Genomic DNA, 27,447 nt, shown 5'->3' with positions numbered 1-27,447 from the left:
TTTTTTCATCTATGCACATTAAGACTTTCTTTACTACCTTCTGCACATATATTTATATCTATTGGCGACGGATGGTAGCCGCAGCCTTACAGTGCTGACCATGGCAATTAAAGTGTTAGCTGCAGAGCACAAGATCTCATTTAGCCCCTAATGCACCCCAGAGCCTGGGACTGAAACTCCATGCCTCCGGGTCTGTAATGACTGCCGAGCTCCAATATCTACAGATTACACAAGCCAAGTGGGACTTGGGCATGAGCAGTAGTTTGACATGGCTCTGGGGAGAACAGGGGCGGCAGAAGGAGTGGCCTCAGCACCGGAGAGCTGGAGTCCCACTATGGCTGGCGTGGGCGTACTGAAGACACCCTGACTTCAGTGTCCAAATACCAATCAGAAACAGCAAAGCAGGCTCTGGTTCCCCAAATCCCCACTATTTTTTCCCACTCTTAGTATTTAGAGTACCTTTTGGCCAGCTATACTTTCTTTAGGCTCAGACAGAATTGCAGGGATAGTTGAGTTTAGAAAATAATAAATACATTTGACTGAACCATGTGTTCCACAACCTCCATACACAGAGTTTAAGAGTAGTCTGTCTTATTCCACCTCTTTGCTTCCCTGACAAGAAATTAATTTTATAAAAATTAAAATTTGCATATCACTTAAGAAACACTTGATTATTTCACCTGTTTTTGTAAAATACTTACTGTTCAAATTGCAGAAGAATGTTCCCTTTTAAATAAGCATCAGAAGACTGTAATATTAGGTGAACAGAAGGTTAGAAACTGTCAGAAATATTGCAGTCTGCCAGCAGAAAACAGGTCTTTCATAGTAACCTTTAATATGGAGCTGTACTCTGGACAGACTACAGTTCCCAACATTCAACTTCACATCTTGCAAGCTGTCCCCTGCCCTGCAGCACTATGAAGCACTGCAGAGTGGGACTTGTAGTCTATAAAAGGCACAAAATGAGGGTAATTGTTCTTGTGTCAGTTTTTAAGATGAATATTAGCACCATTTGTACTGGAGGAAGTAGTTAACCCTCTTCCACCCCAAATTTTATGGTAGACAATATTCTCTCAGCTAGAAAGTTTTCTAAATCTTTTCCTGCTCACTGCAGCTGCTCAGCAGTTTCTGGTATTTATTTTTCCAATTGGTGAAAAGCCTAATAGAAAATACAAAGTCTCTGTTGCAGCACATCATTATTTGCTGATAAGCCTTTTCTTTAATGCAGCAAGATGTTCTTTGTGTGGAAAAGATCATCAACAGAGGGAAAGTAGTTTGATTTGAAACTCATTTTTTAAAATATCCCAAATTCCAGTGACTTAGTTTTTATTGGAATCTGAATCCACATTCAGTAATTCAAGCTGAATTTCATTTCCATGTTGTGTACGACTCCTTTTCCTCAGATAAGAGCCTAAGCCATAAGCTTCAAATGCAAATGTTTGAAGAGACTGTTTCACAAACCTTGATTTCAGTGAAAGTAGCTGGCATTAGTCATGGCATGAAAAACAGCCAGGGTGCTTAGCTGTCTTGGCTTTATAAAAAGTCAGGAAAAGATGAAGTTCAGCATCAGCCCACTCTGGCAAACAGCAAGCATCTTTTTTTTTTTTTTTTTTTTAATGAAAATGAACAGTTCTAACTAGTAGCCGGTTCCCATCTAAGACTAAATCACTTTATAAAGATGCTGTATGAGATAGACATTGCTTGAACTCAGCTGCTGTTACAATAAGGCAAATACAGCTCTGAACTACATGATTTCTAGAGGCCATTTCTAGTTATATCTGTTTTCACAGAAGCACTTTTTTTGTCTCCACCCACCTTCATCTGTGGATAAAGCCAAGGTGGCCTGAGCAGCAGTGTCCTCTCCTGTCACGGGACGGGTCTTCAGTCTACCTGCTTTTTTCCCTTTCTGAACAGTTGATGAACAAACAGATCTAATTATGAAAGAGCAAAAAAATTAGGGGCCATAAAATATAATAAGCCACTCCCCGTGCATAGCCAGACCTAATTCCTGCTACTGTTTTGTCTTTGGAGTTGTTGTAAATACTATTCACTAGCTACTTGCAAAGCCAGCAGTAAGACTTCAAGTTAGGAGTCTAGATTATTCAAAGATGATCCTTATGACTGTATCTAAAAGCAACTAAATTCCTTCCCTACTCGAGGGGTATTGCTAAGTCTTTGCTGGGTCGATATGCCTCTCCAAACTGTGGCACAACATCAAGTAGCCTTACCTCATCATTTCAAGGAGCTTCCTAATGGATTTCTTTATCTGGCTGCTGTAGAAAAACCCTTTTCTGCTTCCTGACCTGAAAGCCTTTCTCCTTAGCTTACAGAATGACCCCAGCCTCCCTAAAAGGGGGTCCTTGCCATTGTCTACTGACTTTACTGAAGATGCCTTTCTAAGGTACTGGCCCCAGTCATTGCAAGGAGTGGTCCTCTCTTAAGAGAGGCGCCCTCTGACAGTGCAGCAAAGCAGACATCACCCCAGGACAGCAAGCCCTACAGCTTCTCACCGGGGTTTGCCTGCATGGGGCCCAGGAGTCTGGGAAGGGTCCCCACTGGCAGCAGCTCTCCCTGTCCCTCATTGCCCTCTTTGATTCCCAAGTGAGGAGAAGACAAGCCTGCCATCCTCAAAGTAGCCGTTAGCCCATGCCTGGTCACAAGCTCAAAAGCTTTACCTGTGGCTAAAGCCAGGTCCGTAGAGGGCCAGAGCTACCCAACGACTGAAGGTGCCACCACATAGGAGTTTGTCTGTGAAGGGCTGGTGGCTTCCCAACACTCATGGGTGCTCTGTGGACTCAGGTTTGAGCTTGGCAACTCACGCTACAGGCAAAGGCTCCCAGAAGCATCGGCTGTCAGCTGTGCTCCACTAAACACTTCAAGATTAGCCCTGGAGTCCGTAAATGGAGACGGAGTGGCACCAGAACTGATTGCTGGCTTTTTGATAAATCCTTGACAAAACATGCTGCTTTCACAAAATTCTCAGAAAAGACTATGTCCTTCTACAAATAAAAATGTTCATAATTTCCTGGTTTTATCTCATTTAATTGGGAAAAGCATGGCAGTAATTTCATGGAGAACTCACAGTACCTTTTCCTCTTTTGAGGCATTTTTCACCCATTTAAAAAGCAGGAATATTTTCAGTTTTCATAACAGGGCTTGAACAGATGGGTGGGCAGACGGTGGGTATAATATAGTGCTGCAGGAAACAGCCAGGGAAGCAGCTTGCTCCCATCCATTCCTGCATGTTTGTTAGAGGGAAGATGCTATTTGAGGTGTGGACTATAACGGGGCAGTGCCTCAAAAGCATAAGGCCTCATCTCATCATGGTACCCTTGCTCAACAGTACCCACTGACTTCAGTAGGAATGGGGCCACACTCAATGAAGAGCGTGATTTAAATGCTGCCTGATATATAAGGGCATTTTGTGCAACTGTTCTGCCTTCCATGCCACCTGGCACGCTGTAGGAGACTAAACAGGAAAAAAAAAAACGTTTTTTATGTAATGCCTTTATCTGGCGAGTAGTACATGTAGTTTCAGGATGCTGAAAGCTGCAGGAGAGAAAAAGAGAGGGGCAGGCTCTCCTAGAGAGGCAATAAATTGATACCAAACCCAAGAGACTACATCTTGGCTGATCTTTTCTAGCACCAACACGGACTTGCTGTCTGCCAACAGACTTCTCATTCAATTGCAACCCTCCAGCAAGCGTTGTCCTCTCAGACACCAGCTTCATTCCTCCTTTCCCTTCCAATTTCTCTGCTGGTAGGCATGTTCTTGGTGGGACCAGGTTCTCCCCTGGCATTTGATTGCTCCCACCTGCATCTTTGGTGAAAATCTGTGCTTTATCTGCTGCTTTACCCCTCCCAGTTTCCTCATCAGTGTCCCTGCTTCTTTCTGACTTCTGTTCTTCTGGTTCTTCTCTGTGAACATCGCCTCCTGCATTACCTCTACACTGCCAAGGGGGCCTCTCTCTCACTGCCCCGCCCCCCCACCACCAAAACCACCACCTTTTCCTCATCATTGTCCTCACTGCTATGACTGGTTTCCAACCTCTTACTTCTGAATTAAAGCTATGCAGATGCATATATCACAAAGGATAGGGCTAAAATATTACTCTAAATAACTATGAATATACATATATCATGAAGGACAGAGATAAGAAATTATCCTCAAGAGCTTCTGTTTTCAAGAGCACAAGTCCTTCAAGTAAAATTTATATGGAATACATATGAATAATTGAAGCAGAGGCTCATTTACAATACTAAAATAGGACTATGGCTTTAATAGAAATACCTCTGTACTTCAAAGGGGGACCTGGCAAGAATCAGGTTTTGTGAAGATGAACCAAAACTCAACAATCTCCCCTCCCCCAATTAATATATATTAAAAGACAAGATTTTTACAGTGTCTCCTGATTAATTCTGGAGTGAGCATGTGTATTTTCTTCCAGCTCATTTTAGTCCAGATGCTATTCTGCATTTTTTAGCCTTTACTCTACAAAGACTGTTTGTAATTTTACAGCCAGGCTCTTTATCTCTGAAAAGCTGCGTGTTATAAAGGTTATTAAAATTTTATGAGTGGTGGATCCTCAGAGCTAGTAAGCCTGGGCAGTCCTGTTCCACATCAGTGCTATCATGCTTTTGCAATACAAAAAGGTACAGCAGGGAGTTTAAATCCTGGCTGCTATTTACTTACCTCACCTTATTCTTCCTGTCGTTCTACTGATTTGAATGCTTAACTGTGTTACATTATTTCATAAATATCCTTACAATATTTTTTCTTGTCTTCAAAGATTTTTTTCTTATCCCATTAAGTATATACTTATTAAGAAGTCTTTTCTGCTTCTCCTCATTATTAATTCCAAGCTCTAATAGAATAATAAACTTCTGTAAACTGGAAATAATGTAAAAACATTTATGACAACATGAAATTAGCTGATGACTTCTATCCAGCTGTCTATATCATTAAAATATTTTCCACAGTTACCATTACTTTTTAATGCTGTAGACAGAAAGACTGAAAAAAAAATCAGTTATAATACATGGCTTGCTATTCAACTCATTTAGAAACATCTTCAAAATATTTTGGGGTATAATGACTTGTCAAGGTTATGGAATTTCACACAGAGCTTCGAAATTTCCTTACATTACAATTCAGTGATATTGTCTAACCCAGTAGTTTTTCCTCTAAAAGTGGCCACTGGCTGATTTAAGATATTCCATCTGATGAATTATAAAAACAGAACAACCAAATGAAGAGATTCTTCATAACATGAGGTGAATTCTTGGTTTATGTGCAAAAGCATGCAGATTTATTATATCTTTTCAAATATTTCTTTTACAAATGTAGTTAGCAGTTAGATTCTCTAGGGAGTTCAGAAATCAAAAACCATGGTGGTTATTTCTGGTAATGGGTGAGTTGTGATTTTTTTCCTACGACAAGCCAGAAGAAACTTCCTGTCTACAAGATGCAAAATGATGGCTGTTCCAGAAGAGTGATAAACTAGAACAAGAAGTAGAGATGAGATATAGTTTAAGATAAGACAGAGTTTCCAAGAAGAAAGAGCTGGCCATCAAGGAACAACAGAGAGAGGTTTGTGACTCGTAGTCAGTAGAAATGCGAAAAACAGGGCCACGGCAGGGAGGTAGACAAGAATGGTTGCACTCTGGTCAACAAAGAGGAAAATAGAAGGATTTAATGTATTAGATCATTTAGTGATTGACAGGATAACTGCAGCTGATGTTGTAGAGTGCCAATTGGCCAAACAGGAAGAAAAGCTGCTGTAAAGAAATGGGAAAACAAGACACATCTGCACAATTCTGACCTGTAGGAAAACTGAGCACACCCATAGAAGAAAGCTCCAACTATCCAAACAAGTCAGACAGTCTTGTTCAAAACAGCCTTTTTGTGAACTTAGTTGTGACTGAAGGTTTACTGGTTTGGGGTTTGTTTGGTTGGTTGGTTTTGTTTTTTTTTAAATTCCAGGTCAAGTTCAACAAACTTTCCAAAAACCAATCAGGATTTAAGAAAGTATAGTCAATTTGACAGTGTTTGGTTAAAAAAAAGATTTCAAATAATAGTTTGGATTCATGTCTGGTTCAAGGACATAATGTTTAAAACAAGTTTGCAGATCTGAATCTAGTTTGGTGTGGTGCCTTCTCCCCTCAACAAATTGAGAGAACATCCTGCAAAGGACAAGGAGACAGCAGATGGTGTGCCATCTCCCCGAGGCAGAGATGCAAGGTGCCATTCTCTAAGTACAGCTACTGGCAGGTCTGCAGCAACGTATTGCAGTATCAGAATCAGCTTTCAGAACTGATACAAAAAAAAGAAGAGGAAGAAGAGGAAAAAAAAGATCAGGCTTGCTTGAGTCTTGGCAGCAGAAAGGAAAGCAGCAAAGAACTCAAAGCCAGCTAGCTGTCTCCTCCTTCTCCAATAAATTACATTTCTAGGGCTATGGCCACTGCAAACTGTAATACCAAGAGACTTCATTTAAGGCTGGCTGGGTACCTCTACATTATCATGTAGCCTGTGCTGTACTTTGAGATTCAATAGGCTTGTGAAATCAGTAATGAGGATGCACTATGGACGGTGGCCTAATGATGCTGCATTATAGCATCTTCATTGGTTTCTGGACCATTTTAGAGAAACTCAGAAATGAGCTGAAGGAAGAGCACAGACAGGTGGTCATCCTGGAATTAATTTGTCTTTCACTGTCACCTGAACAGAGAGACTAAGGGTTTTTTTTTTTTTGGTCTGGTTGTTTTTGCCTAGGTAATGCTTGTAAGACTGATGGTCTCTCTTCTGTTAGCGCATTTGGTTAGCCTTCCACAAGGTAAAGGGGTTATATCACTTGGCTGGAATCTATGTCTATGTAATGACAACTTACCTCTGAGGGGACAGTTCAGCTAAACCAATCTGAAGGTATTTAAGAAAAAAAAGGAAAAGACGAAAAGAGGAACAGAGTCCCAAAATAAAGTTTGCAAACAAAATTAATCAAGACATCAAAGCACATGAGGAACAAGAAGAAATATCTCTAATTGCCTATAGAGCAATATCGGGGACCTGATTAATGAACAAAGGAATCAGAATTGCTCATTAAATGGCATACATTTCAGCTACCAGGTATTACTGAGACGTCATGGGAACATTTGCATGGCCAGCATTGCTAGAACCCTTGGATAGATTCAGTTTCAGACAATTAAGTGGGCTGAAGAACAGAAGTTTGAGAGAGTCAAAATTACTGGTCTCATATCTGGGAAACACATTGTCTTGGATTCTTAGGTATGAAATATTCCAAGAGTTATATTTGTAATTTGGATTCACTTCTAATCGTAAAAAAAAAACCAGACTAGAGAACAGGATACACACCATTTTACATTTACTGATAACGTAGAGTCATGAGGGAAAAACATTATCACAAGGGCATCTGTTCATCATGACACTGCCAATACTAATCTCTCTATGTAAATTCATGTCTTAAGTCAGATATGCTCATCCAACACAAAGTAATTTTGTATTAGGCCTCATCTTGACAGGTAATTAGGGTTTGGATCATAGAGTCAGAAACTCGCAATAACATGTGAAGTGTTGGCATCACAGAAAGGGCCTCACTGTGATCTATGTGGCCATGTGGACGTGATCACACAGCAGAGATTAATTTTTACTTTGGTTTTGTGCAAACAGAATGAAAAATAAAAATATTATTGATAATGAATTGTGTTTTTGAAAGTGACAACAAAGTAGAGGTAATGAATCATTTGGAAAAAGCAATTTGACATGTGAACATGACTGGAAACTTAAAATCAACACCAGAAACTATAATTCCTCTACTTAGATGAAAATAACAATGGCGGAAAAAAATTAGTTAAGAGACAAAGTGGAAAAATATGCAAAAAAAAAAAGTATATATAAACACTATTTATGTGTCTGTTTTGTGTATACATATGTGTATATCTATACATAAATTAGAAATATTTGTCTTCCAGTATGTATATTATAGATGTATTCACAAGGTAAGACCTTTATGACATTTTGACTGATATGAATAAGAAGCAAGGAATGGAGGAACACTGAGAAGGAAGGCAAAAGGAGAAGCAGACTATTGCAGGAAAGTCTGAGTTAATCCTAAGTTTATAAAGCAGAGTCTGAACAAAGAAAATTCTAAGAATTAACAGAAATGACAGAATTGTCAATAACTGTAGAAACAAGGCAAAACATAGAAGTACATTTATCTGCAGCAGGAAAAGATGACAAATGGTATAATTATGTCATATGATGATAAAATACTTTCTCTCCTGGAGTAATTTAGGATTTTGTTTAACAGTAGGGGTTCAATAGGAGAAATTTATGAAAGAGAATTCTCGTATGCAAGGGTTTTTGAAAAGAGTTGTGTGAACATCGATCACAGCAATTTTTAGCAAGCTTAGACTACTTGAGAAATTCTCGTAACTTTAAGAGGAATAAATGGGGCAAACTAAATAACTCCAGACCCTTCTGCAGGACCTCAGCCTCAGATAAATGGTGACACGAATGATACTAGTCATGTTTAAAAACACGAACAAGGGTTGCACAGACAAGGTAATACTGACCAGGGTAAATTGTATGGATTTAGGAAGTGACACTGATGCCACTGCCTGGAATAGATTGTCCAGTTCCAAAGCTCAGACTTAAAGACGGAGGCTTATAAACTAGAAGTGGGTCAGAGAAGAACCATGAGATGGTTTAAAGGAGTAAAAAAAACCAGTTCTTGAAAAAGATCCTGAGAAGATCTGAGAAAGATGGCGTAGTCACAGTTTATGGGTACATGCTTGAGAAAGAGACTTTTGAGAAGTGAAAGCTCTTCTGCAGAGTGGGCAGAATGCCTAAATTGGTCTAGTAACTGGTAATTGCTCTTTAGAGTCAGGAGCTTGTGTCAAGCACAAGTAACTATCCACCACAATTTTGTTGTTACCACTTATTTGTAAAACTTTTAACAAGCCAGAATCAGCATGCAGTCAGTTCTGCTTGCACTGAGTCTTCATGCCCACAATGAACAAACCTGTAGAATAAAATCTCAACTACTTAGCATGGACACAAGCCTTTTGGCTGATCTTGCTATCCAGAAGGACAACAGGGAATCCAAAGTCAGTTTCTGTGTCTAATTAATGTGAACTGCTCTAATATTACATGCACAAAGTCATAGTGAATCTGATTTTCTGTGATAACAGCTAAACGAAGTTGAAGACTGTGGCTAAAACCACCTGCTGTGTCAAGGAATGTGCATTTCTGCTGCCAAAGTCTGCCCTGTCAAGCACTACACAAAGGCACCCAGGGAAAACAGGTGGTGTGAGTCCTGGCTGCCTTTGTGTTATTAGTGTTGGACTAAATTCTATTTTTTTTTTCCACCTTTAAATCAATGATGCCACAAAAGCAAAAGTATCACACCACAGCAATAGGAGATTTGATCATCTTTAGCTATCTGTCTTCTGGTGAGCTGGGAATGGTGGGACAAAGAGGGAAGGAGACCATCTCCATCTCCACTGAGACACCAGTTCTCCCACAGAGCACTCGGTCCAGGAGCAGCTGGTGGAGACGCACACAGACTTTGCCTTCTTTAACGTGCCAGGCAGCATTCCAGGGCTTTATAACAGCTATGCTTTGCTATGCTTATGCAGCTTTCCAGAACAGCAGTAAAAAATACAGTCTTCATGTCTAGCTTTGCCCTTTCTTGCCATGGGTAGGCATGAACCTTTTCAGTCAGAACCAACAAAAGAGCACAGAGATTGATACTCTGCTAAATATCTAACGGTGGTGTTCGTGTCATAGGGACTGTGAGCATTATGTTTCAGCAGTTCAATTCATAATAACTGTACGTGGGCCTACTGCAAGTGAGAAGCTCCTTTTTTTTTTAGCCACGTTTCTTTACCCTGACCCCTGGATGCTCGTAGCTGAGCTCCTTTGCACAGCTTTGTTTGTGTAATGCGTCCTGCCTATCAACAATGTCAGGTTGTTAACTCATAGTTTGATTCACTGGTTGTCCTCCTCCTTCCCCAGTTGTAGTATAGAAACAGGAAATGAAGAGCGTTAATTTTTCGATCTCTATGATTGTTCATGGCTTATGATTTGCCTATACGCTTTTACTGATCTTTTCCTCCCTGAGAATTCCCTGACTGTCTCACCTCCGCTCATATGCTGTTAATAATTTTCTTTTTCTACTACCCTTTTTCAATTGGGATCATCATCATACCAGCTGAATGCAAAGTATTTATTCATATAATACCCCAAGTGTTATTTTCAATTCCATTCTTCAGACCTCCCAACAATCCATATGTCTTTGAATCACCGCTATGAAGTAAGCAGAGGTTTTTCACAGATGGCCAAGTGTTTACAATTAATTGACAACCTTGCAAGTGTATGAATAATTCCACATGCTTGTTAAAAGCTGAATTACTTACATTTGCTAATGCATTTTTTCATTTGCAATTTTGTGCCCTTTTTTTTTTTTTTAAGCCCTCTGAAGATCTAAACACCTCCATAGTCTGGAGGGGACCACCTCCAGACATTACAGTCCAAGTAATACTGTTACCTGTGACTGTTGATATCTCAAAGTGCAACCTGTTTCCAAGTCACTAATAATCATAATAAACATTGATAGTCTAAGATGCTGCCCCCACTAGATGCAGAGTGTTACGAGAGCACGTGGGTCTATTAAGCTGTCAGGTTCTCGTCTATCACAATCACTAAATTTAACTGAAAACTCTCAATGTGGAACATTTCCATTAGAGGTTCACTCATCCATCTCACACACTTTTAAATAATCAAGGAGGATCAATAGCTCTGACCACGGGGAGCAATCAGTATGTCTTGCAGTACAGCTGAAAATTTGGTAAAGAAAGAGGGAATGCCTGAGCTACAGATGGTGGATTATGACAAAGAGCAGATACTTTTGTTCAAAAGATGGGAAGATTATGTGGGAGTTCTTACTGGATTGTAGTGAAGAGATGTTGAAAAGCAGCATACACAGGAATTGTGGCTTCTCCCACTTGTTCTCTTTAGAGTGGAATTTCGGTTGGCTGTAGCTAGCTGCAGTGTTTCATTTTACTAAATTAAAGGCACTTTTAATGGAGCTAGTCTTGGTTCCTTGGTTCTTTTTCTGATCCTTTGTTCCTAGAATCACAGAATAACTAAGGTTGGAAATTACTTCTGAGGTTTACATCGTTTGGCCCCTTTCTCAAAACAGGTCTAACTTAGCAGTTGGAGCATCTTGCTTGTGGCCATATCCTTCCAAGTTTTGACCATCTCCAAGGATGGAGATGCAACAGCATCTTTTGGCAAACTCTTCCAGTGTTTCACCCCCCTCATTTTGATCCCTACTCACTTTCCTCATGCTACAATTTACCACTTCAGGTGGGAAGAGGACAAATGAAAATTTTGTTCACTTGCTCAGTTTTTACTTCTAAAGACAGAAAAGAATGTAAAATATCTTGAGAATTGAGAGCAGCTCTGTAATAGCAAGTATTTCAGATTTCTCTAAACTATTCTCTCAAAAACCTTCCTCTGCTACTAATAACCTCTGTTTCTCAGCTGCAGTGTGTGAACTAGATCCAGGCAGGTTCCAGCTGTGGCACCTGGAAACAACAAAGCAGAGACCACTCACCTCCCCACACCATTAACCGTTTGAAATCGGAAGGGTGTGATGGGAAAGGCAGTACAGAAACACTCCCTAGTTTTTAGATAAGGACTGCCGCTCCCACACACTGCCTCCACTTCTGTAGGCTCTCCCATTCCTTCTGCCCTACAGATAATTGCTGTCACAGTCCTAGTTATGGCCCACTTAAATGATAGTTGTTCAGCTGTCACATAAACATCATGGTGTCAAGTCTAGCCCTTGACGTGCCTGCTCTAGACTGTGATAAAATCTATAGTTTCAGAAAACATATTTACACTGTATCCTCAAAAGTCACCTACCTTGACCTTCCAAGGAGCTATCTCTTTTATGAGTATTGAGAAGAAAGGGAGAAGTTCTTCCCTGAAGGAACACACTTTTTCTTCTTTATTCCACCACTTGACATCCCAAGCACATTAATAACTCAGACACTGTTCAAGTTTCATTGAAGCAGATGTTTATCTGCAGCTCCTTTCCCCACCTCCCCCTTTTTTATTTTTTTTTTTTTTTTGAAGGTCACAGGTGTACATAAAACCTATAGGTTTGCTTCTGGGGCCTACATGAAATCTTGCCACCCTCTGTAAGCATTAAGCAGAAGAGGGCTGTGTAGCCACCCTTGGGATGTGCTAGCCTTCCTGGATGGGTAAGAGGAAACCACAACTTGTGGTTTCATCACCCTGACTGATGCACTCAAGCAGCCTCAAAGGTAGCTCAGTATCTGGGCACTGGTCTCGCCTCAGAGCAACCTACAACATAGGCAAGTTATCATCTTTGTGTAGGAAAACTTGTTTCCCTAGGTGGGGTTTCTACCAGGGCAGATGAACTGAGTGGGAAAAAAGCAAAGCATTATTGTATTTTCTGTTTAGTGTTTTTAGTGTTTTTCTTTTTTGAGGGTTTGGCTTTTGTTTTTTTTTTTTCTTTTTGAGTAGCTATTACATTAATGATCAGAGACTTTTTTTTTCCTAATCAAGAAGAATACGTTGATGGCCTGGACTCATGCACAACCATATGTGACCAACATATATAGTTCATCTTTTATCACAGGTAATTATATAATTGCCACCAATACCACCTCACATTTGGATATGATCAAAGCACTGAGGAAAAGTGGCAGGTTGAAGTGGATCACAAATTATAATTGGCAAAGAGAATGGAGCACAAGAACAGGGTGATGGTTATTCTTGCTTTTGTCACTTGTCAGCTGGACTAAGGCCCTGGGATATATCCGAGCATGAAGTCCACAGCCCTAGAAAACCCCAGGTCCCGTGGAGCACTGTAGCTACCTTTGTCAGTAAGCCAGGATGCTGCATCAGTAGGAAGCCTCTCCCTGAGCTACACGCAGGCTTTCCACAACATTTAGAAGGATATAATCAAAATGCTCGAGAAGCTGTGTCCAAGCCACGTGAAAAAAAAACCACTCTGTACATCTGAGAGGAAGACAGTCCTTGACATCCCTGTGCATTCGGTGCACCTCTGCAAAACGGGTGGGTCCTGTCCATGCAGGCCCCAGTGGGATGGAGCTCCTCACCTACTGCTGCCTGAGACCCATCTCTGACCTGTTTGGTCTCACAGCAGCACACGTATTTAAAGAAAGACAAACAAAAATGTCTTCAGAAAAGGATTACAGTACAAACAAGTCATGACAGATGTTCATCATTATACATAAATGCCCAGGTGCTCTCTATATAGCATCAGAAAAACAGATTAAAACATGAAATATAGCCTTCTCTAGTCCCTGCCTGCTTCTGCTGTATTATTACCCCTCTCTGCCCTCACCTCCCCTGCATCTCCCATGGCAAAGGGAAATCCTGCTTGCCACCCAGCACAACCACTGCCAGCCTGCTGTCACCCTTCTCCTTCAGCCCTCTGCTCCATCTACAGAGGGGACATTTGAGGCAAGTTGGTAGGAGTGACATCCAATGGTGCTACCCTGCCACAGTGTTGCTTAAAGTGCCTTTTCTCGATTGACGCAGAAGGAAACACTTGTTTTGGGTTATCTAGGAAATATTCAGTTAAAGTCTAGCTAACTCTAATATTTCTTTAGCTGTACCACTTCAACCATCACTCACTTTGTGTGAAACACTTGTAGGTCTGTATTTCTAAGCATAACACTCCACATGACTGTAGGGAGGATTTTTCAGGGGGAAGAAGGAGTTGTTTCCAACCCTTGCTTTGCACCTCATGCCCCCAAAAGCAGATAGAAGTGATAGCAGCCATCTCAGAAATGCTGCTGCTGCCATCTCCTGAGAAAAGTTAGGCTGAGCATGTTTAATGGAGTTACAGAAGCTACTGCTGCTGCTGCTGCCAGAACGTCTGCCTGACCGTGTCCTAATAAAGTAGAGTCTTTGAGCTTGACTAGACTAGGTTGTAAACAAGTTGTATCTAAGATTACTGTTATGAAACTAAAAATATAGGATCAAAAAAAATGTATGTCTAGCAGTTGCCTGGAAATCTCATTAGCAGGCATAACATTAGATCACAGTATATGAAGTGATTAATCTTCTCTGCTTCCCAAAGGCACACAGGAAATCAATCCCTGCTCTATCGAGCCATGGAGGCCTCCATGTCCAGCTGACTGGGAGAGATGAATTTTGGAATTCAGAGACATAAGTGCTGTTGGGACTCTGAGCTGAAATGCTTACTCTTGATACATTTAACCTGAAGCATAGAGATTTTGAGGAAAACTGTCACAAACTACCATAAATTTAAATACTATCAAAGGATAGCATGAAATCTACTCAAGTAGTCTTGAGTCGCTACTGAAAATAGCATTCAGGCTCCTCAGTCACTTAGGTAACACAACAGCCCTGTGAAATCTGCTTTTCTAAAATCCCCAAATCCAATGATTTTTTTTTCTCTCCCTTTCTCTATATGTGAATACATGATTGCATACGTTCTCATAGATAACAAAACATTTCATATTTTCTAGCAGCAAATATGTGGGTCTAAAAGACTTTCCCAACATCTTATTTTTCAGCAATTGATAGCAGTATCTTACATGATAACAGTTCAAAATATGTTCTGAAGCTACACATTATATATATTCTCCCCTCAAATAAAGGGTGATAGATAATAGGCATGTCAGTCAGTTCTATGGTTTTCTTCATTAGCAACATCTTGAGACAGAGGTCTATGCATGAAGCTGTGCTGTATTGTCATCTGCACCCTGCTGCTGTTAATGAGATTTCTTGCCTATTCATTCCTTAACAATAATGCTCGTCCTGACCTTTGTAAAGTACTTTGAGATGATGCTTCAAAAGCACTAAGCAAGTACTGAATAATATTATCTGATTACTGTAACTCGAGTGACAGTTATGGAAAAATGTTTTCTGTGCTTGCCCAGTGCTAATGACTACTTAACAAATATCACTATAGTAACATGGCTATTTCTAATTTTCTTCCAAATTGCCAATGAGACTTTGGTTCACTTTCAAGATGAGATATTTCTGCTTGTACATTCTGAAGCTGAATCGAAAGTCCACCATTTTCTTTACAGTGAAAATTCACCTTTCTTGTTCACAGAAGTGGCAGTGCAGATATTATTTTTTTCCTCTGGCAAGCAATAAAGAAAGAGAATAAAACTCCTCTGAGACGACTCAGTCTGAGAGGTGAAGAAGAGTTTTGGAGCCTCTGCTCCCACTTTCCTATATCCTACCTGACTGTGTCTACCACCTTACACCCCACAGAGTCTTCCTCTAGACTACAAAATATGAGCTACTTCATTTGGCAGAGTACTAAAAAAAGAGTGAAAAGTTGTTTTTTAGCTTAATATTTCTCGGTCAGCAGAGAGGGTGGTATACAGAAATGGACAGGAGCACCAAGGAGCCATGACCTCACAAGTCATTCAGCTTTTCTCTGCAAATATGTGGCCACGGGTGATGTATGGGGCTTCTTCCCATCCCCACTGTCCTCTCCTGCTGCTGCAATGGGTCTTACCACATTCTGCCAGCACTGAGGCAGTGACCGGGCAGGGATGTTGCTGGCTGGATTGCGATCACTGCATGCTGCTCAGCTGTGACAGCATATGCTTGGCCTTCAGAGCCAGAAAGGGACAGGACGCTGTCCTTACATGCTCTGAGCAGAAAGCAGCCTTCCAGGGAGTGAGGAGACGGACAAGTGTCAGGGAGAAAAGGGGAGCCAAAGCGAGTGTCAGCAGGAACAGCTGTGAGAAGAAGTACACATACAAGAAAGGCAAAAGAGGAAGCAGGGATGTGCTAAATGACAGAAGGGCAGCGGGGGAGAGGGTGAAATGCAGAAAGAGATAAAAGACCTGTGACAATGTCGGGAGCTATTTTCTTATCTAAAAGAGATCCAAGAAATTAAAAAAAAAATTTTAAAAACACTAAAACCCAAGTGCCTGGAGTCCTCTAAGCATGTGACTTCCCTGCTTTGGGAATGGCAGTTCGCAAAGCGAGCTGCAATGTCTGCCTCAGCGAAGCGAATCTGACCCAACTCCGCAGCTGACATTGCCACTGCAGCTCAAACAAACTGTTAAGGAACCTGTCTTAACACCCAAAAGCTGGTTTCATATAGAAATGACCTTTACAGGAATTTCTCTCTGTGAGTGCCTCTGTACGTTTGGAATAATTTCAGTAAAAGCTTATCTAAAAAATTCCACTAGAAAGAAATGCTCCATGCTTTCATTCCAGAAAATACAAGAGATTTTGCTTATATTGTCTGGAACAGATCAGAGCAACCATCTGCTTTGTCCTCTGCCATCTTCCTCCGTTCCAAATCTTCAGCTTTAGGAGATGTTCCTCCACGGGCGTGGGTATTTCCCCAGCACCAGCGGGATGCCAGGAAACCCTATGCACTCTGGCTGCAGCAGGATGGTTCAGGGCTGCCAGAAGAGCTAGGAGCTGAAGCCCTGCAAGAAGACTTTTGGCTCTGCAGTGAGAAGTTTCACACTGTGGAGCCGGAACAAAACTTCACCAGAACTGCAAACCTTTGTCATCCTGCTTCTGAAGCAGCTGCCTGGTCAGCTGGCAGGAAACAAGGCCAAAAATATCCTCTGCTTGCAGTACACCCAAAGTTTATTTACTCTGATGTTCTTTGGTGCATCATTTTGGCTTCAAAGGACAGCCTTGTTAGTTGGAAACTTCCTGACCAGCTGTGGTTTGATATTCAGTAGGTCTGCTAACAAAACTGAGGGGAAAGAATCAGCAGGAAGGGGATTTTTTTTTTTGTGAGTGTGAATAGGGAAATGAACCAGAAACCTCTTTTTCTCTTTATCCTGCTTTCCCAGAGGAAGGACAAGAGCAATGCTCCACATTCTTGAGCAAGCTTGGAGATTTCTGTGGGTATAGGTGTAATTTCTGCTCACCATCATGTGTCCCTGATCACTAGGCAGTAAGTTGCAATGTAACATGGCCTTTAAAGCATAGATATTTGCTCTAAGGTTCATACTGAGTTTCAGTCCTATATTTTACATTTTGATTACTGCATAGTTCAGAAAACCTACAAATACCTTTACACCTGATAAGAGAATGTTATGATTAATTATAAAAGTTACCTGACTGATTCCGATATACAGCAGGAGATGGTAACAGCTAAATGATACTGGTATTTTTCCACTATGAAAGATTTCTTCCAGGGTGCCCTGTAACATATGCTATAGCCTATCTATCTTCCTCTAGGTAGAGTAACCTCTCTTGTTCCCCAGCTACAAATAGGCACTCGGGTTTTATCACTAGCAGCTGCTGCACTCCAGATAAAGGGGGAAGCTTCCCTCCATTCTGATTAGCAACATCATCTGAAGGCTTTATTCAACTTCAGAGAACACTACAACAGGTAACATGGCATCCTACTGAAAGCTGTGTCTAAGCATGCAATTAAATGATAATTCTTGAGTGTAATATTCTGCATGGTTGCTACAAACAATGTTCAGCTGGATCTTGCAGGAGCTAGTTGACCATCTTATCCTATAAATGCAATGGTTTATGGAAGAATGAATTGCAGGCACTGAAGTCTAAATTAGGAAAGCACTTTGCGTGCTTAACACTATGTTCAGGACAGAAATTAAAGAACATTACTTACTTGGAAGACATAGTAAGGCTAAACATGTTCTGTAACATCAGAGATGCCTAAGCTAGAGATTATATTTACTGTGTGTGGATGTAGGTTGTTAAAGAGGCTGGTAGTCTGAAACAAATTATTAACCAGCTCTCAAACAAGCAGTATAATTTTACACTTGGAAAGATAATTTGTTTTTACACGAAAACAATTTATAAAATATTTGAGAAACATTGGCACTAAAAAAGCAATAATACAAAGAAACTAAGTAATAATGAGATTAATCACAGCGATTACTAACAAGACAATAAAGTTTTCTTACATAGCTTTTAGATTTTTTATTTTCTCCAGATGAAAAATACATTCGCTCTGTAATGTTAGTTCAGTTAAGATGTAAAATTTTGCCTCCAGTGTGACTTTCCCCAGCCACAATCCAGAGTCAGTACCACCAGTTCAACACAGTGTCATTACCTTGCTGTGCTTAAGCAGGGACAGGGTGCACTAAAGATCATGACAGTTATGTGGAGAGTGTGGTAATGATGGAGCTAAATTATTCATTCTGCCAGCCAATTATTTCTGGTAGCTCAGGGGCTGCTGTACAGAAGCCTTATCTCTTTATTGTACATAGCCTGCATGAGTGGAACAGCTTACCTGCATCAACAGTCACACCCAAGAGTCTTTTGTCAGTCTGCGTATGTCTTTTCATTGCACGTATAGAGTGCAGAACATGGGATTAGATGGACGTGTTTAAAGTGCGCTGAATTATCAGTGCTCAAATAGAGTTCACTAGTTTAAATGACTTAGTTCACTGAGTCCTTGGGGTTTGGTCATACAGGTAGTACAGGCAATATGTATTTTTGTCTGCTTCTTTGTTCTTTCAGAGCCATCCATTTGCGGAGTGATAAGATCATTAGTGCCGGTTCTGTGTCACCATGTAAATGCTTTATTTTGTTACACAACAGTTACCAGGTGCCTTTTCTTTCATTTACTTGTCAAGATGCATTTTCGTTTGCTCAATTATGCCATCTGATTTAATTAAAACTGTTTACAAAACAAGTAAATACACTGACAAAGGCAAAACATTATTTCATTTATGAAATTTGTTACTAAAACCAGGATTTTACTTCATTCAGTGTGCTCACTCTTTGCTATTTATCAATGTTTGTTTAAGGTTGCAATTGAAGAAAGAACAGCAAATGCAATTTAGTGTAGAAAGGCAAGGTCACATGGCCTGGGTCTTAGTTAATTTATTTCATGACACATTCTATTTTCTGCTACTGGTATTATTACCCGGCAATACATTTGTCCCATGATAGTGCATCTGTAGCTCTTGCACTGCCAAACTTAGTGGTAGCATTTAATTTGTGTGACATGATTCAGTTATCAAGAAAAAGTAGCGCATGCTGAGAAACACAGTGGCTATTTAATGACAGCATAAGAAATGAGTTCTTGTAAGCAAGAGCAATATCTCAAGCACTTTGCTAAAAACACTTTTCTTTCTGAGGCTGCACTATCCCGTTCCCATTCCTGTTCCTGTCCTGGGAACCTGGGCATTCACCAGGCAGGTCTCCAGATGAAGGCTAACAGGTAAATATGCTCAGACAGTAGATACAGAATGAGTTTGACAATTAAATTTCACATCAATTTCCTTAAATGATGGCAGCTGGATAATGTGCAACTGCAGCATTGAATTATAGGAAAGCCACACAGATTGCTAAAGTCCTCTAGTCTATTCCCCTTCCTGTGTAAGATCAGCTCTATGTATGTAATTTTCAACCGAGTCTAATCTAATCCATCCTTAGAGAGCTACAGTGCTGGAGGAGCCATGTAACTCATCATATATTTCCTATATTATACACACAGGATTTTGTAGGACATTCTGATATTCATACCCATGTTAACTGGAATATAATTGTACCGATGACATAAGTGACCCAGCAATGTAGATGTAAACCAGAAATCTTCATGGAAGGTCCTAGCAGGAGCCAAGAGGGCTTTGTCCGTGACAGAACATTACTTACTACCATTACCTACAAACTGAAAGATGAAGAAAGATAATGGTTAGCAGTTTTTGGAAGTCAGGGAAGCTGGTGGAGTGGTAAATTAGACAGATGCCAATTGCAGAGAATGATCTGGATCATTTGGTATGGTGGGCTGATTCAAGTATCCTGTTTTAATACAGATAAATTTGCAATCATACATCTAAGGAACAAAGAGCATAGTTTATACGGACAGGATTGGACAAAGTATTTCAAAATGATGCAACATGAAAAGAAGTCAGGGTCTTGGTAGATAATTAACTGAACATGAGCCTGCAGTAGGCTGATGCAATTAGAGAGTGAATGTCAACCCTGAAGCCTAAGGAGGAAAAATATGAAGTGGGAGTAGGAAGGTGACATTAGTTCTGTTTATAGCAAAAGTAAAGTCGTCACAGGAATACCATGTGCAGTTCTCATACCCACATTTCAGAAAGGACTTTGACAAATCATAAAGAGGCCAGAAAGTCCTGCAAAAAAAAATGTGTGAGGTCTGGAAGGCATGCCTTACCATGAAAAGCTAAGAATGAGCAAGCCGCTTGCCTTATCAAAAAGAAAAGCAAGGAATACTCTTACTTAAATGTAAAAGATGTTTTTGATTGTGGTTGACTTTTTAGTATAGCAGGAAAAGACATAACAAGTTGGGGTATTTTTCTCTTCAAAATAAAAAGATATGTAAGATTTAACTGCAAGTAAACTTAATAAACAAACACACACAGGGAATAATTAGCCACATTGAAAAGCACGGATGGATCTTCTACTGCATACTGTTATGTCTAAAAGTCTTTCCAGGGATATGACAATATTAGGAGAAATCACAGACCTGCTGCTCAGACTTATGGCTGAGGTGTTACATCTTGCAGGATCATAATGATCTCTTCCAGCCTCAAAATTTGTGATTAGCTGACTAGCCTAATTCTACTTTCTTTCTTTGAATCCTGTTAAATCATATTGATGTGTACTTGCTGAGGAAGTAGCCCCAAGTCCTTCAAATTTTGAAATAAAGCATAGTACTGCACCAGTTTTGTACACATTTACCACCCCTGAAATCAATAGCCTTGTATTTCAAGATAATCTTGAGGAAGGGGAGACTCTAAAGTTGTTTCTGAACTGCACAACCTGTTCCCACCATGGAAAGAGCCATTCAAAAATCATACTGAGTCACTGGAACTAGAAACTGTACTTAATTTTGTTTCTACAGAGATTAGATCTGCTGAATACAGAAAATTACATCCTTCAGTTTGTCATTTTGCTTATACGTTTTTATATTTGAAATAATATCTAACCGGTAAGTGGTCCTGACTGCAAAAACACCAGACTGTGTTTTCAATAAATAATTCCACTTTAATGGCAAAGTAATAATTTAGACAGATACAGTGCGCACACCTGCAAAAAAATATACGCAAGCTGGTTTACAAGCTAGAGGAACAATAAACCAATAGAAAATACATCATCCAGTTAAGTCCGATGACACCAAATACTTATTATTAGGGCTTTACAAAGACTACAAAACTTTTCAGATGATTTATTTCACTGTTTCTGTCTATTTACATGATATGTTACATCAAAAATGTACAAAATATAAAATGTGTACAGACAAATGTTTCACAAACAATTTCTGAGTTGTAAACTAGGTGGACTCACTGAGATGTATTGCAGGAAGTTTTGTCTATGTGATATTGTGTGTTTGCGTGTTAAATATGGCAGGAAAAGATTTGCAGGTTTGCTCAGAGCACAGGTACAGGAAAGAGCAGCTTTCCTTTAGTTCTTGGAGTCAGTCAAGGTGTACGCGCTGACCTTTTGCAACAGGAATGGATCCAGATTTGGGGGGACATGATGTTGGTCTGACTGAATCCTACATGCATAAAATCAGTTAGAGTTTTGCTAGGGCAATAGCACCGTGTAGGAACCTCTAGATTCAGCGATGCAGCTCAGTGCCATTTGGAAACTGCATTGATTTATCTTTGTTTTACAGTGAGTGACTACAGGGCAGCCACAAAGAGTTAATAGCACCAGATACACATCCTGAAGGTAACATCCATGGAGGTGTACAGTACATGTCTACACAATGCCAAAGCCCTTAGATACCTTCTTGTTTATATGCACCGATTTTAACCGGACGCCTCTTGTGGTAAACGAGCGTTTCCGATTATTCTGAGCAGTTTGAATGCAATCTGGTTGTAGCCTGCCGTGACATATGCACTTAAAACATTTTCAGATTTTTTTTCCCCCCAAAATGTATTGGCTTTGTATAGATATTGAAACATGCTCACTGTAGCATTGGTAGCTCCTGCATAGTCATAACAACTGTAAGTACAGGACAAACACACCAGGTAATAACAGCTTTTAAGGTTTGCATTCTGTATTTGTTTGCAACATACAGGAAATCTCAGCAAGTGAAACATCTCTTAACACCAACAGAATAAAATACAATTTTGTTTGTTTGTTTCTTTTCGATTTCATTTGTGCAAGGCTTTTTTTTTCTTTTTTTTTTCTTTTTTTTTTTTTTTCCATTATTTACAATACCCACCCAGTAGACTGTGCAAAACCAACCCACTTTTACAGTATAAACTCTTCCTCTTCCACAGTGGACATCACTGCTTCAGTGTTCTTTTATGCTGAAATCTTCATGTACAACAATAGCAATCAAAACAACATGCTAAAACTAGAAAAAGGAAAAAAAAAAAAAAAGAACCATATATTTGTGCTCATGCTGCATCAAGTGCATCCAGCTCTGCTGGATAAGAATTCAAAACATCTATCCTCCAAAAACTCCTTTCCATGGAACCAAATGGATTTGAGCTGATTTTCTCAGCATTTAGGTGGCAGTGGAAGTGGGTTTGGGTTCCTTGTGTAATTTCTGAGGGTAGGCAGAGCAATCTATTCACAAGATAAAAATATTATATAGCAACTGTTCTTTCTCCTATCCATTTCTTTAAAAAATCATGATATACAGATATGAGGCTACTGTGTTAACTGACGTTTTCTCATTAGTAAATGAAGAAAAAAACAGTGTAGATTACCAATGGTTTAGGAATTAAACCAACTGTAAAACTGTTCTAGAAATCTGTTTTAAGGCAGTGAGACAGCACCATAAGAAATGTTCCTTCTTTCACTGAAAAGGCTCAAACAAATGAAGCCCTAAAAAGCCTTTAATCAGTGTTGGTTAATAATTGGTATAAAACTGTTGTTAAGGAGTGGGCAGGTGGTTAAAAAAGACCTTTGTGGTAAAAACAACTTTATAAAATCTGTGACTCATGTACTAAAAACTTGATGGAGCGCATCACCATGACCATGGCAGTTAGAATTAAATTGGCACTTATCCAGCATATCACAGTCATGTTTTCTGGTGATTGCACAATACTGTTTGTGCTTTCTGAGTTACTGTCATCATCTTTGACTCGTTTTGGAATGGGCAGTAGCGTACAACACAAACACCACTGCAGTCCTGTGACCAGCACCATGTGGCACAACAGAGGTTAGAAGAGAATTAGAAGACCGCATTGTTCATGCAGCGCCTCAGGGCAAACTAAAGAAAAAAAAAAAAAAAAAACAAACCAAAAGAAGTTGCACTGTAAAGTTGTACAGAGGAGCAGAGACAGAGGAGAGAGAGATGGAGAGACAGGGAGAGAGAGAAAGAGGAAAAGGGGAAAAAAAAATTCCAGTTTGGCTAACACATGTGCAATCTGCTTAGATGCCCTTGGTCTAGGGCCCTTTCCAGTTGACAAATGGAGTCTCACTTTGCTCCATAGGTATTGAAATGCCTTGAAATTAAACTAATTCAAGCTTTCCACTTCAATTTTTCTTCCTGACTTTGCAGAGTTAGGTCTCCTACCTACCTACAACACACCATTCTCATTCAGGGACCTCGGCGTGCTGCTTTAATACTGGCAGTGGTCTAGTGGAAAGAGATTCTACCATAATCCTCCACCAAGGTTTGTCCCTTTCAGAGAGTTGACTCAAGGGATGAATCCAAAATGTCGTCATGGTGGCTGGTGCTATCACTGTCACAGCTTTGTGCGCTCGAATAGTTGGCTGCCTCTTGAAGCCTCATTAGCATATTCATCTGAAAGAAGAAAGCAATGTTTACATAATCTTGTCTCATTTAATGCTGCAGTGAACATGTTAAAATTTAATTAAGCTCCCTTGCTGTATGAGGTGCGCTGGTATCTAGCTGAGGGGAACACACAAAAGGATTTCAGAAAGGGCAGGGTGTCAGCGGCTCCTCCTGGCACCCTTTTCATTGCCTTCTCGTCTTTAAATAGAAGTTTAAAGGTCCAAAGAGCCAGAGGGATACAAGAGAGCTGCCTGATAACTCTCTTTAATTCAGGGGTGAGACTGGCTGCAGCTGCAACACTGGCAGGGGAAGGAAGCCATATCACAGCTGGACATCTGGGCGCATATTTGGAGAAAGTCAAGCTTCCAGATAATTTTTGGATGGTGTAGACACACTACACTGGAAAAGCAACTGAAAACATAATCACACTAATGTACCCTCTCTGCAAGAGAGGGATGGGGAGGGAGCAAGAGAGGGGTGGACAGAGGCCAGCCTCTTCATAAAAGCGCCCCATCTGCTGTTGAGGGGCTGGCCTCAGCAGGGGAGCAGCAACAGATCCTCCTACCCAGGAGAGCAGAGCCTCCACATAATTTGGGGATTATTAAAACCTGAAGCTCATCTGAAAAATCATCAAAAAGCAGCATTAAGCCCCAGAAAATTACTTGGATGCTTGATGCCTAACTCTGTGTAACGATCAGGATTTTATTTATCAAACATCCACTTCTGCCAGCATGCTCAGGGCTGCAAGCAGTGTTGACATTGCTTTAGTGTTTTTCAAGGAACAAATACACTGTCATTACAAAAATCAGGCAATGAAAAACCAAAGAAAAGGGGTATTCTTGTGTGTTTGTGTGTTAAGCCTCTTTTTCCAGCTTGCTCAGGAATCCTTACATGTCTGTGGTTTCAACCTGCACAGCTTGTAAAGTTTTTTCTAGGCATTTAATACTCTTTAATGTCATCAGGTAGCTTTTGCTGAAGGTTTAATAGATATCCATGTTTGAGAATACAGGACACACACAACGGGTGTGCAGTACAGCCCGCACGTGAAATGTCCTCTTTCCCCAAGCACAATATCTGTCTCCCCGTGAGCTTCACCGCAGGCAGGGACAAGCCCTCCGTTCACAAGTTTCAAGCTTCTGATAATCAGTCAGATACAGGTACTGATCACAGTGTGCAGGGAGGGAGGGTGAGAGGACACTGAACCTGAGCTGCCCAAGTATTTTCATCTTACTGGAGGTGATGTGTGTCTGCTGGAAGCCTGGCTGATACACTCACTGGCAGCCCAAATCACAGGGTCAAACAATCACCCCAAAGCTTATGGACTGGAAGGCAGGGGATGAAATGCAGTGATTTTTTTCACGCTTCTTCGGGATGCAAGGTCTGGTTTTGGATAACAAACACTTCAGTGAGGCTGAGGAGTCATTTTTTTAGCACTGATAAGAGTTAAATGCATTTTCGTCTGAGAAATTCCCTTTTCCAAGGGCTGCCTGTATTCCAGAGGTACAGTTCTCTAAAACAGCATTTTGAATTGTGATAAAGGCAGTCTATAGAGAAAGCACCATACAAGAATGGCAGTTCAATATATGCAATTTAATAGTTCATTATCAGACGAGGCAATGGTAAACCCAAATGTCTGAGATCATATTTAAATAAAACAATACATGGCATTGAGGGAAATCAACCTCTTATCTTTTAATGCCACCACACTTGCATTCCTTTTACATTAAGATTGTTACACAATCATCACTTATCTTTAAATGTTCTGAGGAATGCGAGGATGGCTGTCTAATTTGCATTTCCACTAAATTCTCTATGATAGACAAGTTAGATAATGGGAGTTTCTCAGTCCTTCATTTGTAGAATGTAGATGAAGGACTGCCCAACCTGGAAAGGCGTTTTTAGAATAAACTGATTAATAAGTTGCTGAAGAGTGGTATTTAAACATTATGACAATGAAGACCACATACATTTCTGGGCAGTCGGGAAATGCAAACAATTTAGGGACATATTAACATGATGGTGATACATCCCCTCCTGCTAGATTTTCCTTTTATTTTCAACCTTTTTAATAAATCATAGTAAGATTAATTTTAAAGCCCATTTTGGAACAGGTACACAGTAGTTTTTTACTGTACAGCATACAATTTAACATGTGACAGTAAATTAGATACTGAAAAGCCTTTTCCCCAAAGTTTAAATCTTACCAAGGGATCCCCTTCTGTATCAGTCTGTGGAACGTGCTTTGAGGTTGTTCCTTCCTTTGCTGATGCATAACCTTCATAACCAACATCTTCTGGTCTTAACTGAAGTAATGACGGCCACTCATGCTGTAGAGATGCAGAGCTCCACGGATAGGTATCAGCTACCCACTTGGAGGGATCCTCCCAGGGTGCCCTCTTACCGTACATCTATATTACGGATATAACACAGGTAAGTATCCCACAGAATTTTCAGTACCAGCTGTAACAGCAGACAAAAGTCACCAACAATGTCTAAACCATTTTAGTAAGTGGTTTGCTTTCAAATGCTCTCAGCACTCAGATATGGTAAGACACACAAAACACCTCATCTCCACGAATGCTCCTTCAATACACAGAGTGATTGCAAGTTGAAAAGCACTCTGTAACTAGTGATACTTGTAGGCAACAGTGGGAGCCACAAGTTTTTGATGCAATGTGAAGTGAGACCTTTAGATAATTTGCTTAAAGTGTATCAGTGAAATTAACTCAGGCCTATCTAAAACATTGAAATTAATTAGATTTTTGTTTGAAGTGAATTAGGAAGTGCCAGTACAGATTGTTTTCTTCTCCTAGCAAAATGAGATGCAGAAGCAGACATCTGTCCACACCTTAACTTTGAGATCTTTCACAAGGTTAAGATAAGAAATTCACAAAGGGTAGGTTTTCCTTCTGTGAAGCACAAAAATGCTTATGAATCTGGAAGGACGAGAGAGGAAGAATGTGGATACTGTAAGTTTAGGAGGTCTGGTAGCTTCCTGACTGAAATGCACTTCTCCACACTGCTGTTCACAAGCAACATGTTAACTCAGAGCCCCTTGGTTGCTGCTTTACAGATTTCTTTAGCTGTGACAATGACATATTGGGATGGGGAGCCAGTCACCAGGGTTTTCTGTGATTTCTCCCAGCTCAAACAGCCTCCCACAATCCAAGGAGCAGCACAATATTGGCAGGGCACGCGCTTATGGAGCATTTAGATGGGCTGCACTCCTAAAGGGAGTAAAACAGTGATGGATTTTATAGTGCTAAAGCCAGAGACATGAGTTGTGCTTATCACTGTAACACCTGCTCCCAGGCACTCGCTGAATCCAGAGCTCCAGGTTAGGCAGCCAAGTTCCCTGTATTTTGCACAGAGATACTCAGACTCCCTTCTGCCCCGCACTGAGGCTAGGCTGCTATAACAGGGATCTGCTTAAATAAGCCAAGAGGAACCGTTTCTCGGTTAACTCCAGGCTGTAGGCAGCGCTTCCCCTCATCCGAGATTAACAGCGATTAAATCTTTTCTGGAATCTGGGGCAAGGCTTGTAAATTCCGTGCCTGACAAGTGAGTTTGCAAAGTACCAGGCTAGAAAGCCATTTTCTACCCGTCTCTGGTTCCAGGAACATCTAATTATATCATATAAAAGATTTCTGTCCATTATTAATAATGTTATTCTGTGGAAGCCATCCAAACCAGCTAA

General features: G+C 40.4%; 1 protein-coding gene across 7 annotated transcripts in view; it reads right to left on the bottom strand.

Annotated features, from left to right (window-relative positions):
- Positions 1-21,016: 21,016 nt before the first annotated feature.
- Positions 21,017-27,447, bottom strand: part of NAV3 (neuron navigator 3) — a 275,097-nt gene continuing 268,666 nt past the window's right edge. For all 7 annotated transcript variants that reach the window (XM_086749670.1, XM_086749690.1, XM_086749711.1 and 4 more), the window contains 2 exons: positions 25,955-26,158; positions 21,017-23,759 (listed from right to left, as the gene is read on the bottom strand). In XM_086749670.1, coding sequence (XP_086605796.1) covers positions 23,640-23,759; positions 25,955-26,158 — 324 coding nt within the window. In that variant the 3' untranslated portion in view covers positions 21,017-23,639. The remainder of the gene's footprint in view (positions 23,760-25,954; positions 26,159-27,447) is intronic.

The sequence above is a fragment of the Chlamydotis macqueenii genome, chromosome 1 (assembly GCF_036417535.1).
Source record: "Chlamydotis macqueenii isolate bChlMac1 chromosome 1, bChlMac1.mat, whole genome shotgun sequence".
NCBI classification, from domain to species: Eukaryota; Metazoa; Chordata; class Aves; order Otidiformes; family Otididae; genus Chlamydotis; species Chlamydotis macqueenii.
The sequence above is the reverse complement of the archived record's forward strand: the minus strand, read 5'-3'. Positions and strand labels throughout refer to the sequence as shown.